This window comes from Tauraco erythrolophus, chromosome 3, assembly GCF_009769465.1.
Source record: "Tauraco erythrolophus isolate bTauEry1 chromosome 3, bTauEry1.pri, whole genome shotgun sequence".
NCBI classification, from domain to species: domain Eukaryota; kingdom Metazoa; phylum Chordata; class Aves; order Musophagiformes; family Musophagidae; genus Tauraco; species Tauraco erythrolophus.
The window spans coordinates 102,965,413-102,979,225 of NC_141467.1; the positions used below are offsets into that span (position 1 = coordinate 102,965,413).

Genomic DNA, 13,813 nt, shown 5'->3' on the forward strand with positions numbered 1-13,813 from the left:
CTAGAGTTTACTCTGGTGGATGCAAACAGATTCCTCAAGTATGAAAGGACAATTCACACCCAAGGATACTCAGTGTGAGAACATTCTTTAACAATCTCATGCCTAGTAACGTACACAAGTCCACAAAGCTCCATCATCTCAATTCAACCAACCGTGACAGAAATTAGACATGCACTAACCTCGACCCACTTCTATAAAACTATCAAAATTTCTTCCTGACAGCCTTGAATCATATGTAGCTATCACAGTTTGCAAACAGAGGTCAACACCTCAAAGCACCAGCCCACAGCAGGAACGACTGTCCCCATTTCGCATTGTTAACTCGATCGCAGCTCCTGCTACACCGCAACCAAAATCCATTCTGATAAAATTAGCTCAGTTCAATTAAAGGACAAAATATAGTCCTTAATTAAATGTTCTGATTATTCAGGAGCCCTCTTTTTTTTGGTTCATCTTGAGTTTAGGCCTGTAAAAGCATACAAATTAGAAAGATTTAAAATGTTCCAGTTTCACTAATCTATTGCTTAAATTTGAGTAACACGAATTTCCCGAAAGCATAAAAAGAGGACTATGAAAAGAAAAATGTGGGATGTTTAACTTATTCAGACCTCTTTTTGTTCATTGTTTCATATTTTATTTATTTATAGCACTTCTTAAAGAAAAAGAGAATTAAAATAGTATGTCTTTTAACTACACTAAGGACATCCAAATACTTTGATAAAGCAAAAATACTGATTTATTTGAAAAACTTCACAAGTTATTTCCTTTCAGCTACCTATTATTCTCTCTAATGGTCAAGCTGAATATTTTCTGTCTGTGACAAATTCCAGTTTTGGGTTTGCATGCAACAAGAAAGCTGTTTTGCTGCAGAACCATGCTCAATTAAACTACCTCACTAGAGACTCTGTTATGGAAGACCCACTGGAAAAAAAAAAAAAAAAAAAAAAAGCATTAGTCCATAAACATTAATTAATTCTTGTCATTTTCATTACAGGTCGTATGGATTTCTAATTCTTCCTTCTGCCACTGATTTCCATTTTTAGAAACACCTAATAATCTCTCCTATATTTAGTGATGCTGTACAGCCAACCATGTAAATCAGTATTTCCTTCATCATGTTGAGCAATGCGTAACACAAGGAATCTACACATCCAGCTTGCAAGCCCAGGATGGGAGAAGGTTACTGACCTCAATCTGCTGAATGGCCTCTTCCCGCTGACGGATGGCCTCTAGGTCCTCTTCTGTGATTTCCGAGAGCAAGGCTTGATCCTGGCTCTGGTTCTGCCACGTGCCATCTCCTCCGTTAAAGATCTTCTCATCATCACGCAGGTCAGAGAAGGGAGTCCTCGGGCTCTGCTGAGATGGGAGAATGGAAATAAAGCAAAGAAAGTGTAAATGTTGTTCAGTTTTACCTAGTCTTCTTACTGGAAAGAAAAACAGTAATATAATAGATTGTTTGAACTATGAAGAAAAGATGAAGAGGATAAGAGTTAAGTTACATGACAGGAAACATACCAAGTCTTGAAGGAAGTGTTATGACCTGAAGCCACATTACCTGAACTACATTTAAGTCCCAGCAAGCAGCTTCTGTTTTCCAACAGTTCTGGCAGAACAAAGCATTTGCGTGCATCTAAAAAATCTCACATTCACTTTGTCTATTTTCCTGCAAATTCTTCTGGAATTAGATATATCTCAGGCAGACATAAAGCCTATGTGCTTGCCTTGAAGCCTTTACAATCCAACTTGCAACATTCAACAGAGAAGTTGTGGATGCCCCATCCCTGGAAGTGTTCAAGGCCAGGTTGGATGAGGCTTTGAGCAACCTGGTGTAGTGGAAGGTGTCCCTGCCCGTGGCAGGGGGGTTGGAACTAGATGATCTTTGAGGTCCCTTCCAACCCAAACCACTCTATGATTCTATAACAAAGGATGCTATCTTGTCTATTTATGAGATGAACTAAATACAGCTAAAATAAAAAGGAAAACCCTTATAGTAATATGACTGCACAGTCATCGGTTTCATGCTGTTCACTCTATATAGAGTTGGCTTGATTTTGCAGACACATTGGACACCATTTTCTAGGTAACTAGATGTTCATACTGTCTTTGGGATCTGTGATTGTATTCAGATCCAGATTCAAAGAGTCTGATCATGGTCCAGCTGCATCTACACTGCAGGTAGGAGCAAAGGTTTAATGAGGTCTTCTCCTCCTCCCAACCTTTACCTTCTGTGCCTACAGAAAGGTTCAGTCTAGACTGGACTCAGAGAACAAACCAATAAAAGGTTGGTTTGGAGAATCAGGAGGCTGAGTTCAAGTCCAAAACTAACAGGCACTGCTGAAGATTCCAAGCCTATGACTGGATGAGTATTTCACTTCAAAAAAATGCACATGGTCCTTTAAACTGGCCTTGAGCTGAGCTTTCACTCCTAATCAAAAGTTACAATAAAAAAGCAACCCAAGAGCTTCTGATGCTCTGAACTTGAAAGAAGACATGGCAGTAGCTACAGCACACTCTTGACCTGAATGTCCCCAAAGTCCCTGAAAGTTCCAGGAGAAAACAAGTGCAAGAATTCACAGGATATTCAGTTCTCTGAATCTGGGCTTATCTGAAGCACAAACACCGGGGCTTTTCAGTGAGTCGTGCCTGAGAAATAAAAGCTTTGCAGTCTTGCTATGGCTACGTTTTCAAAGACATTAAATGCCCTGAATTCTCATGGAGTGAATAGGAAGTAAGGCCATCGGGCAGCTTGCTGGAAGGGCACAGGGGGACTGGGAGGACTGGACTGGAATTTGAAGTGGAAACAATGCCAAATCATCACGGCAAGAATGAGAAGTCTAACCAAGCATGCATGAGGAAGAAGAAGAACGAGGTGTGTGTGGGGAGGAAAGTCACTTGTAATGTGTTTTAATTCTTGCTTGTTTGCTTAGAAATCTGCCTTGGATGAACTATGAAGAAGGCATGGAATGGGCAATATTTAGAATCATAGAATGGTTTGGGTTGGAAGGGACTTCAAAGATCATCTAGTTACAACCCCCCTGCCATGGGCAGGGACATTTAACTTTTACAGTCCCTTTTAGACCCACTAGTTAGCTAGATTTTGAAGAATATCTTATTTAACTCTTCAACTCTTCTTTAATTCTTTAAAAAATGTGTAATTTCTGCATTTAGAAACTAAAGAACTTTTGCCGTTGCCTGAATCTAGATTTTGCCTAACAAAAATAATCCATTATTATTATTGTCATCGTCTAGCTGCAGACAAAGAAATTTATACAATGTGATGAAGGAAGTGGGGTGGTGGAAGAAATAGAGGTGTATGGAAAAAATGGCAGTAAACAGTCAAGTACCTTTGAAAAATACAAACAGAAGATAAAAATCTCTGATATTAATGTTTTTGTTTAGCCTTCTGCTTCCCTGGGATCTGTTATCTACAGAGAAAGGGTGTGCAATAGGAAGGAAATCATCACTTAAAATTAGGTTTAAAATTCATTTACACTTTAAAAGACACATTTTAATAGGATTAAGATACTCTGGGGGTGTTTTATTCACTAATTATTACGTGCCTTGGACACTAACTTATCTGGTAGAGTGTTTCAGTGCCAAAAGCATATATTAATGGACTCAAGGAAAAATAAAAACCCTTAGGGTATTCTAATGCTTCATTTACAGTGACAGAGGTGTCCTCTCATCTTCACCAGTTGACTAACTAGCACATGCAGAGGCAGTTATATTGCACAACACCAAGTAGGCTGGAAAAGTCCAAGTATCCGCCCTCTGAAGACACAGGAAAAGAGTGATCTAATGAAATCTTTGTACTGTGGTCACTGCAAGGAAGCTGTGCCATGGACCCAAGAGTACATGAACGGACACTTAAAGCCATGCTTTTTTTCTATGCAGATATAACAGAATCATAGAATGGTTTGGGTTGGAAGACGATCTCAAAGATCATCTAGTTCCAGCCCCTCTGCCATGGGCAGGGAAACCCTCCACTACACCAGGTTGCCCAAAGCCTCATCCAACCTGGCCTTGAACACTTCCAGGGATGGGGCATCTACAACTTCTTTGGGCAACCTGTTCCAGTGCCTCACCACCCTCAGAGTGAAAAATTTCTTTCTTATATCAAACGTAAATCTGCCCTCTTTCAGTTTAAAGCCATTGCCCCTTGTCCTATCACTACACACCCTTGTAAAAAGTCCCTCTCCAGCTTTCCTGTAGGCCTCCTTTAAGGGGGCTGCAATAAGATCACCCCGGAGCCTTCTCTTCTCCAGGCTGAACAGCCCCAACTCTCTCAGCCTGTCAGATAACAAATATACAAGTGGAAGATAACAAATTTACAAGTTATCAAATGTTTCCTGTTCCGTTCCGACGTGGGAGCACAGGAAAGCCAGCAATACAGCAAACAACTCTTCAAATTATATTAGTCCATGTAATACCACGGTTGTATCACTAATATGCTTGATCTTGGCCTGTGTCAACTCTATTAGTCATCTCCACTTGTTGGTCCTGGTATCCTTAAATAACACACCCCCTCCAAATAATCCAGATAGTGCAATGCAAGTGATTTTGCTCAGTCATCTCTTACAAAAGCCAGCTATTCATCTGTTTAAATAGATAATGGTCTAGACACAGATGGTTTTCTCTAAACAAAGTAGTGGCTTAAGTTAATTTCAGAGCTGCTGATGGCAATTATGTGAGTTTGTATCCTTAAAATCTTTTGAGAAAATCCAACCGTGGCTGCAGAATGAGCGAGTAAATCAGGAAATAACAGGATGCAGGGGGGCTGAAATTTTCTTCCAGACATAAAAACAGCTCCATAGTAACTTTAAATATAGTCACCATGACCTGCTATCAGGGTACGGACGGTGGCTTGCTGTGCTAACGAATTAAAAAGTGATTTTGTGTTTGTTGATGGCACAGTGCCCCTCGTTTCTGTGATAAAGGGAACAACTCCTGGATTTGAAAGTGTGAAGAAATCTAATGACTTTTAATACTAATGGTAGAAAACTGCATAGAGCTCGGTTCATCAGTGGGTTTCGTTCCCTTCTGAGTTTTGCTCATTGCCATGTCTGATAAAACATTTTATTTATAGCAAGAAGAGATATGATGGAGGGCACTCACAGACTCTCCACAGATAAAGTTCCCTCTGACGATGCACTTGGAAGGGGCCATAACTCTTTATAGAGGCATTTCTGCATTAAATTTGATTTAGTGCCAAATTTTATGCCCTGCGAATCTCTGTGTAATTTTCTGTTGGATTTCCTTTCATAAATTGTTAATTGGATGTGTTTGAAGTTGTTCTTTTGTTGAAATTTGCCTGTGGCAGATTTTTGTCAAGATGTATCTATAAACCAAACTCTGCTTGCGAAAAAAAAAAATCAGAGGAGAGAAAAAGTTTAGTATATCTGATGTGCTCAGTAGTTCTTTTAAAACTAAATTCTTAGGACTGAGGGTCATACTATGCTGTTATTCATCATATCTGAAAAATTATGCCCAGGCACAACATTTTTTCTGCTGGATAAAATCTTTTCACTAGGATAAAATCATTGCTGCTTACAACTACATTTTTTTATCAGATTTATTCTACCAATGGGGAGGTGCTATATGCAGCTGCTGATAGAGAAAAGGAAAAAAAAAAAAGTTTTATCTGGATGGTGACAACTTCTGCCAGTATCTGTACTTAATCAGCAGTAAAATCTTTGCATCAGAAGTTGCATGTCTGAGACCCCTCCAAAGACGAACCCATCCCAGTTCCGTGACTGCCTCACTCCCCATTTTTATATTAGAAGGGACAGAAGAGAAGCATTAACACACACAATTTCTTCTCCTTGTACACAGCAATATCACAAGTTTTACAACCCATGTCACATAAAATCACCAAGCCAGGGACTGAAATGACCTCTCTTCTACTGCCTATATGGTCTTTATTCCACCCAGAAGGAGAAATCTAACATGAACTCCACCTAACAGAACATCAACCAGCCTTCACGGTTCATCTTCAGAGAGTTAGAGAATCTCCTGTAGCAGTAAGAGGTGTGCTGGTACCATCTCAACCCTGTAACACCCTTCTACACCTCTAACTTTAACGACGTCATTTCTGATCGCTCATTACAAGATTGTTCCCTTATCAGAAATTAAGGACACAAAATGTTGACTGGAGATGGATGAGAAATGGCTCCTACCGCCAGTGAAACAATTTAGTGATTTCAAAGGAAAATTTCTTTTCCACACCTGATAAAAAACTGAAGATATAGAGAAAAATTAGAAAACAGAGAGAAAGAGGGAGACATACACATGCTCCCTCGAGCTCAGGTTAGCTACAAGTGAGATAATCAAGGTGCCCAATGTCAGTTGCAATGAGATGAATGACACTCTACAGGCACAGGAAGATGAAGAGTGGAGGAAGAATGAGGAATACTGTGTTCAGCTCTGGAGTCCCCAACACAAGAAGGACATAGAGCTACTGGAACGAGTCCAGAGGAGGGCCACGAAGATGATCAGAGGGCTGGAGCACCTCTGCTATGAAGACAGGCTGAGAGAGTTGGGGCTGTTCAGCCTGAAGAAGAGAAGGCTCCGGGGTGATCTTATTGCAGCTTTCCAGTACCTAAAGGGGGCCTACAGGAAAGCTGGAGAGGGACTTTTGACAAGGGTGTGTAGTGATAGGACAAGGGGAAATGGATTTAAAATGAAAGAGGGGAGATTCAGGTTTGATATAAGAAAGAAATTCTTTACATTGAGGGTGCTGAGGTACTGGAACGGGTTGCCCAGAGAAGTTGTGGATGCCCCATCCCTGGAAGTGTTCAAGGCCAGGTTGGATGAGGCTTTGGGCAACCTGGTGTAGTGGAGGGTTTCCCTGCCCATGGCAGAGGGGTTGGAACTAGATGATCTTTGAGGTCCCTTCCAATCCAAACCATTCTATGATTCTAAGACATTCACACACTTCAACTTCGGCATGAAGGCTGCTGAAGAGGAGACTTAACTGAGCTCTGTGCCTGAAATTAGACAATGTGAACCCATTTCTACAACCTCTCCATCCACTCTGAATTCAACCAGTGTGTACTGGAGACGAGGGTTTCATTTCCGACTGCATGTGAAAACACGGGAACAGGATAACAACAGAGTATCTTAGGATGGATGTGACAGAGCTGTTGGTACTGTCAAACTCGGGAAGGTGGGTCTGAAAACATAATGGTAAATTTTTCTGACTATTTCTTCACTCGTATGCACATCTCAAGCACTCAGAGCTGTCCTCATCACCACCTGGTTGCAAGACACTTGAGACTGAAAGCTGTCTCCTTTATTCTACATCACCCTGCAAGGACTTGGAGTCAGTCTGGCAACTGTCTCTATTGCACAGCACCATTTTGCTTAGCTCAAAACCAGCCCAAACCAGAAAATAACCTGGTTTTGATATGCGCAGCACAGCTCACAAATTCACTGGTTACCTCCAAGTTTATATGACAGGTAAAAGAAGTCTTGCTCTCATAGGCTGATTTTGTACTACGTGCTGCAGGTTGTTCCAAGGAGACCTTTTGCAACCATGAAAATAGAGTATTTTACAGGTCTTACATGACTCAGGCAGTAAACCAAGGAAGGACACTCTGTCTTCTCCAACCTCAAGAAGCCTCCTGCACCTCTAGCAGGGCCATGGCCAGCTCAAGCAGTAATCAAGACACCTCCCCCACCTCCTGCAAACTATCACATCTCCTTGGGTAACATTTTGGCTCCGGCTTTCGCACAAAATGCAAATGCAGAGATGTTTATCTCCTGCTTTATAGTATGTATAGACATATAAACAGCCAGGCTACACTTTATGAGGACAGCCTATTCTCACTAGCATCCAGGCTTAGAGATTCACATTTTACTGCGTGTAGAATAATGAGGCCAGAGTGCCTGCATTAAAGATCAATAAAATACTTTACATGGAGGGCCACTGTGCAGAATACCGCCGTAGCTGCACTGCCTGCCTGTGCCTGACACATTTTTAATAGCACGTTGGCACTGCAAGCTGTACTGGACAAAAATGGCACGGAGAAGGCCGTTTGGCCTCCCTACCCACAGCGTACAGCCAGGTTAAGAGGACAGATAAATTGGATTAGATGATCTTTCTCAAACGATCCTTCCAAAACAACTAACCTCGCAGACTCAATGAGATTTAGAGCTATGTCTCACCAAGCAAAAGCCCAAAGCAATTACAGGTAGAAAGGCCTCAGGCAGGCACAGAACAAGCAGCCTGGGACTTCTAAATCTTTTAGAGGAGTGAAAGAGTGATATTACAACTTTGCATTATCTTTCACACAGAAGATGGCAGCAGTGATGGGTAATCTGAGCTCTGTTATCTTAGGAGAAGAGTTTCCCCCAAGAACAGGGAAGAAACACAATCACAAATTAACCATCACTTGCTCTTCCCTTTCATTCAAACATGGGCACATTTAAAACTACGATAACAAGCACAACTTTCAAGTGGGATATTTGCAATCCTTCCTGCATGCCTCACTAACACAGGCAAACACAGAAATGCACTCAGCATTTCCTTCAAGTTATGGAAATCTGATTACTCCGTACCAATGTAGCATGAGAAAAAACAGCACGGGGAAATCAGCATAAAGGGAAGGGCTGAAGTGCATTTTTATTTAAATTAACTAGAATCTCTCATGTGTTTCTGTCTTCACTCTTGATCAAGTTGTTTACTTTTGAATGATGTGAACCTCAAATTGAGCAAGAAAATCACCATTTCAACCAGCTTCCTTCTATGGAATCTGCAAGAAATTACTAGTTTTAGGGAAAATGTAACAGCAGAAACTACTTTGCTCATTCGCTTTTCAGCATTTATAAATTTAATCGTTCAAGTCTCTGCAGTCGTGAAGACTAAGAAAATCCACTTAGTTTCCTGGAACTAGAAGAGACTTTGTAACAGTGTACCTAGTTCATACCTCCTACTGTTTTCTGCTTCTTTATTTTTCCTTCAAGACTTTATTACTTCACCAAATTCATTCCAAGCAATCCTGACCTCATCACCTAGGGCTGCTCTAGTTCAGAGTCGATCTTACTGTACTCAGAGTGAGAGAATTAAATGACATGTCTGCGGTAGATGAAGAAAAAGAAAATAAGCCTGAGGTTTAGCTCTCTGATAACCAATGTGCTTTTAAGAAGCATAGCTATTTTCACCTCAAGGTGAAGACCAAATTTAGGAGGAATGGCCTTCCTACCAGGCTTAGATGGTGGGGCTGAGATTGATATTTTGCTCATGGAGACCACCAGCATCTAGGGCAGACTTCAGTTGATCATGAAGGCTACGTTTGGTCATGCATTTTCACCCCGCGCGATTCTTAACGCCCCAGAAGGGAAGTAAGGGGCAGTTTGTCCTACTCCTATTTCCAGTCCTTCTCCTTTTTTTCCCCTCTTGATTTGGCAACTTCATCTACCATGCAAAAAGGTGGTCCCGTGGCGATGTGAGTGAAATGAAACAGCCACAGTGAAGAGAAGCATGGATTTCCCCTCTCTGTAACTGAACATTCTTTTTCTTTTCAAATGCATTTCGTTGAATGACTTAAGTCTGATCACACATGTCTAAACCTATTGTTCTCAAAGCCAACTGGCTGTGCTATCACCAGCTTCAGGTGGCATCTCCTATACATGCAAAGCCAGTGGATAAATGCTCCTTTAAGGCTGTCACAAAGGAGAGCATTGGCTGATATTTTTACAGCATCGCATCGCGTTTCTAAAGCTGTTCCTGCCCTTTTCCTAACTGTCTGAATTACATTCTCAGAATTCTCCCTCTCTGCACAACTCTGCTGCTGGCACTGGTTTCTGGCTGGCACTGCTGGCTGAGAGCTGTACTGTACGTCGTCGCTGGATCCTGATGCTCGGCAGAAAACTCCCTTGCTCACAGCTCCCTCGCCGAACATCTGAAGCACCCAGCATTTGTGCAAACGGACCACGCTTGCAAGAGCTCGCAGACACATCAAGACTGAAGACTGTCTAGAAAGGAACATGTTGTCTCTCTGCCTCTCAAAGTATGTGCTGCACAGCTGGTGAGCAGGTCCCTGCTAGAAAGGCAAACAAGGAGAATGAGTCACTGGCTCACTCATTAACACCCATCTAGTGCAAAAAAAAAAAAAAGTGAGAAGTCTTTTTCCTGGGTTCACATGGAGGCAAGAACCAACTGATTTCCTGCAGCAGAGACAACCCCTAGCACGAGCACAGTGCCAGTCTGTAGTGTGGAGCAGTGGAGAAGTAGGAAGACGCTGGAAATAAAAAGTATTTCTTTTTTCTTCCAAGAAATTGACTGCTTTTGTACTACATGGAAGGTATGAAAATGGGCAGATTTGCCGAATGCTGGTAGCTGCTATGCAGAATGGAGCATTTGAATTTGCATGGTAGTGACACAACTGGAGGATGTTTTTATGCCATGCACTCCGGAGCGGAGTCACTCCTGTTAATCCTCATCTCCTCCTCAGGTTTTTTTTTTGGAGTGCTCAGTCACTTTTTTTTCCAGAAGCAGGGTTGACTTCCACAAAACCTCTTTGGCACCAGTCTTTTAATCTCTATTCCTTACTGGCCTTTGGCAGGGTTTCACTGGACTGCTCAGTGTCCAAGCAAATGTACACAACCTGATATTGAGGAACACTTATTTAGTGAGTGCTCCACAAAACACCTGCCCATTTCACAGCCCCCGTGCTGTCTATGTTCACAACACTTCAGCTAATGCCCAAAAGCCTGATCCCAAATTAGGACAAAAATCAAAGGCAGCTTTTCATCACTCGTCTGGAAGAGCATCACTGAGCCTTGCGAGGGTAGGTGGTCAGTTGATGAGGATGAGGATGGAGAGACAAGCAAACGTCCTGCCTCTTTGTAAGAGTAGGCTCTACCTTTGTGGGAGAGGATAAGAAAAATGGGGGATGAGCTTGCAGTGGCAGGATTGGACTTGGATGTTGTGGCTGCCCCATCCCTGGCAGTGTTCAAGGCCGGGTTGGATGAGGCTTTGGGCAACCTGGTGTAGTGGAGGGTGTCCCTGCCCATGGCAGGGGGGTTGGAACTGGGTGATCTTTGAGGTCCTTTCCAACCCTAACCATTCTATGATTCTATGACAACACTTATTCGCCCCACCACAGCTTCTAGCACCACCCACGGAAAAGTCCCAGCTCAAATAATGCCGACATTGTACTCAGAAAACAGCAAGATGCTGCAGCACAGAAATGACGAGCTCTGCACTGGGACAACAGCAACGCCTCTGCAGGCAAACAGAACCTATTTTCACCTACAGGCTTTTCTCAGCAGCCTTCTATTCATCGAATTTGATCACAAGGGATCAAGACAAATGGTCTGTCTTCTATCACAAAGGATGCTCAGTCCTCTGGTCCAGTTCAGGGCAAATATTTTTCAGCAATAGCTCAGAACAAAATAGGGAGGTTATCACAGGTGGGTAACCTGAAAACATAAAGTCAAAGCCATTTACTCAAAATGATTAAGTAAAAGAGTCAGAGCCAGGCAGAGTCCATCTGAGTAATTAACTGGTGACTCCCGTGTGGCGTCTCCACTTGAGAAAGCAATCTCTTGATAGAGAGAAAATCACATCAGTGGAGTACAGGGCAGGATGTGTCCCACCCAAAGTAGCTACTCCAAGCAAGTGTGAAGTCAGCAGCACACACTACATGGCATGGCATCAGCAGAGAAACCAAACAGATCAAAACCAGAAGTTGGGAAGTTCAACAAGAAAGTGTCTTTGACAGACCCTTCATACGTGCAAAGCAGTGATGAGAAGAAGGAACAAAAGTTCACGTTTCCTCAATGTCATGTAAACCTTTTTTTTTTAAAAAAAAAAAATATTCCTGTTAAATTTTCTACAATAAAGCTTACTAATCCAAGTCTGATTGCAGGCACCTGCTTGTTAGGTATTACGCTAATACTATACACAAATTCTTCATTGTTTTTCTTCAGGATATTTTTGGTTTTAATTAAAATACAAACAAAGATAATAAAAATGTTAAAGAGATACAAAATGACAGACACCTGCAGTGAAACAAGAGACATCAAACGAATCGAAATGAAAATATTGAAAATCTCATTTGGGCCTATCTAGCAGCACTGCTATACAAGGGGCTGTCATGGATCAGCAACATGATCAGTGGTCAACCTCTGGTGAACCCATTCTCAACAGTCAGATAGGATGGAAAGGGCTCACCTTGCCTTCTTTTTTCTGGCCAGAACTGAAGCTGTCAAAAACATCTCAAATAAAACAAGATTTAGGAAACCCAAGACATTTTGGAGATGATGGAGTAAGTATTCGTTAACAAAGACCAGATTGGACTACTTCCCAGCACAGGCAGTGTTGAAGGTTTGCCTTTTTTCTAGGGTGCCTTTTTAGATTTTTTTAAAAAAAGGATAAATCCAGGTAAGTGATCTTGGCATGTAGTATTTGTGAAAGTCTCTTATCCTACATCACCTGTGCATGCAGGTAACCTTAAAAACGGTGAATGGATATTTTTCCACTGGTTTTGCTAGAGATGGACTTGGGAGCAATCACAAGCCCCATCCTATCAGGAAAGCCATGCAGACAATCCCAACAGCTTGAATGGGTTATGCTTTCATCCAGCTCAGTTGCATCTGGAAGAATGCATCCGTCTATGCTCATTATAGAGATTCTGCTCTTCCTCTTGGGTCAAGAAAATAACTGGGGCCAGGAAAGCACAGTCTTTATGGGCTTTTCCTTACACTTAGAAAACAAAATAGGACTTTAGCAAGACCAAGCAGCTTTTTTCCAATGTTGCCTGCTGTTTCTGTGTGCTGCACTCACGGATTGCTTTGGGAGCAAGTTCCTTTGTCTAAAAAAGCGTGTGCTGAAAAGTGTATAACCTAACAAATAGAAATTCCTTTTATTGTCTCTTCATGCTTCCTATCAAACTTTTTTTTTTTTTTTTTGCTTTCCATCCAAACATGGTACGTTTCAGCTCATGGGACACAAACACCCAATTGATGGTGCTGGGAGGCAAGGAAGATACTTGGAAATTAGCATTTGATGCTAGTAGTTGTATTCTTAAGTGTATAATTAGGGCACAGCACTGCACAGCAGAGCCCATTTAGACAGAGACTTTTGCAATCAAAAGGTCTGTGGCATTTGTCACTGAAGAAATGCATTCCATGAAACAGAGATCACATTTTCAATTAAATTGGTGAAATGGTTGCTATCCCTCTAAGAGTGCTTCCTCTGAAGTCCAGAAACATCAACAGGGTCTTTCCCAGTGGCCAGTCCTCCTACCTGTCCTAGACACATCCATGCAGGAGCAGATGAGTCTGGTTCTTTCTCCTGACCAGTGACAGTCCCTGTCTAACATAGTCTAACCTACTAACCTTTGAATAACCTTAAAAACAATAAGTTCAACTGAAGGGAGTTAAATGCTTGCCCTGATTTTTGTGTGCTGTGACATCAAGAAGCGACGTGGATCTGAGGACGCTGCTTTACTGGAAATATTTAACAACTAGTCAACTTAAGAAAAATGAAGAGTGACAACTTGAATTTCAAGTCAAATGAAGTCAGGATATCTACTGGTTTAAAGGAAAACACAAGAACATAGCAAGAAAATTGCATTTTTCCTTAAGAATAGTGATATAGTTATTACAGATCTAGATGACGTCTCAAGAAACAGAAACTAAAGATATAAGATAAATTTAGTCACAGACGCATCCTTGTGACCAAAATTCCTGCCAAGTGAAACAATGAAAATGGGAAGCATAAACATTGCTAAAGGGAACAAAATCTTGTTTCTGAATTAGTTCGCCCAGGGAGAATGAAATAGGAAGAATTTGGCGGTTTGCTAAT

The 13,813-nt window shown here is 41.7% G+C and overlaps 1 protein-coding gene across 1 annotated transcript in view; it reads right to left on the reverse strand.

The window, feature by feature from the left end:
* Positions 1 to 13,813, reverse strand: part of TSNARE1 (t-SNARE domain containing 1) — a 230,486-nt gene that overhangs the window by 69,371 nt on the left and 147,302 nt on the right. The window contains exon 7 of the mRNA XM_086609340.1: positions 1,189 to 1,356. Within this exon, the coding sequence (XP_086465466.1) occupies positions 1,189 to 1,356 (168 nt within the window). The remainder of the gene's footprint in view (positions 1 to 1,188; positions 1,357 to 13,813) is intronic.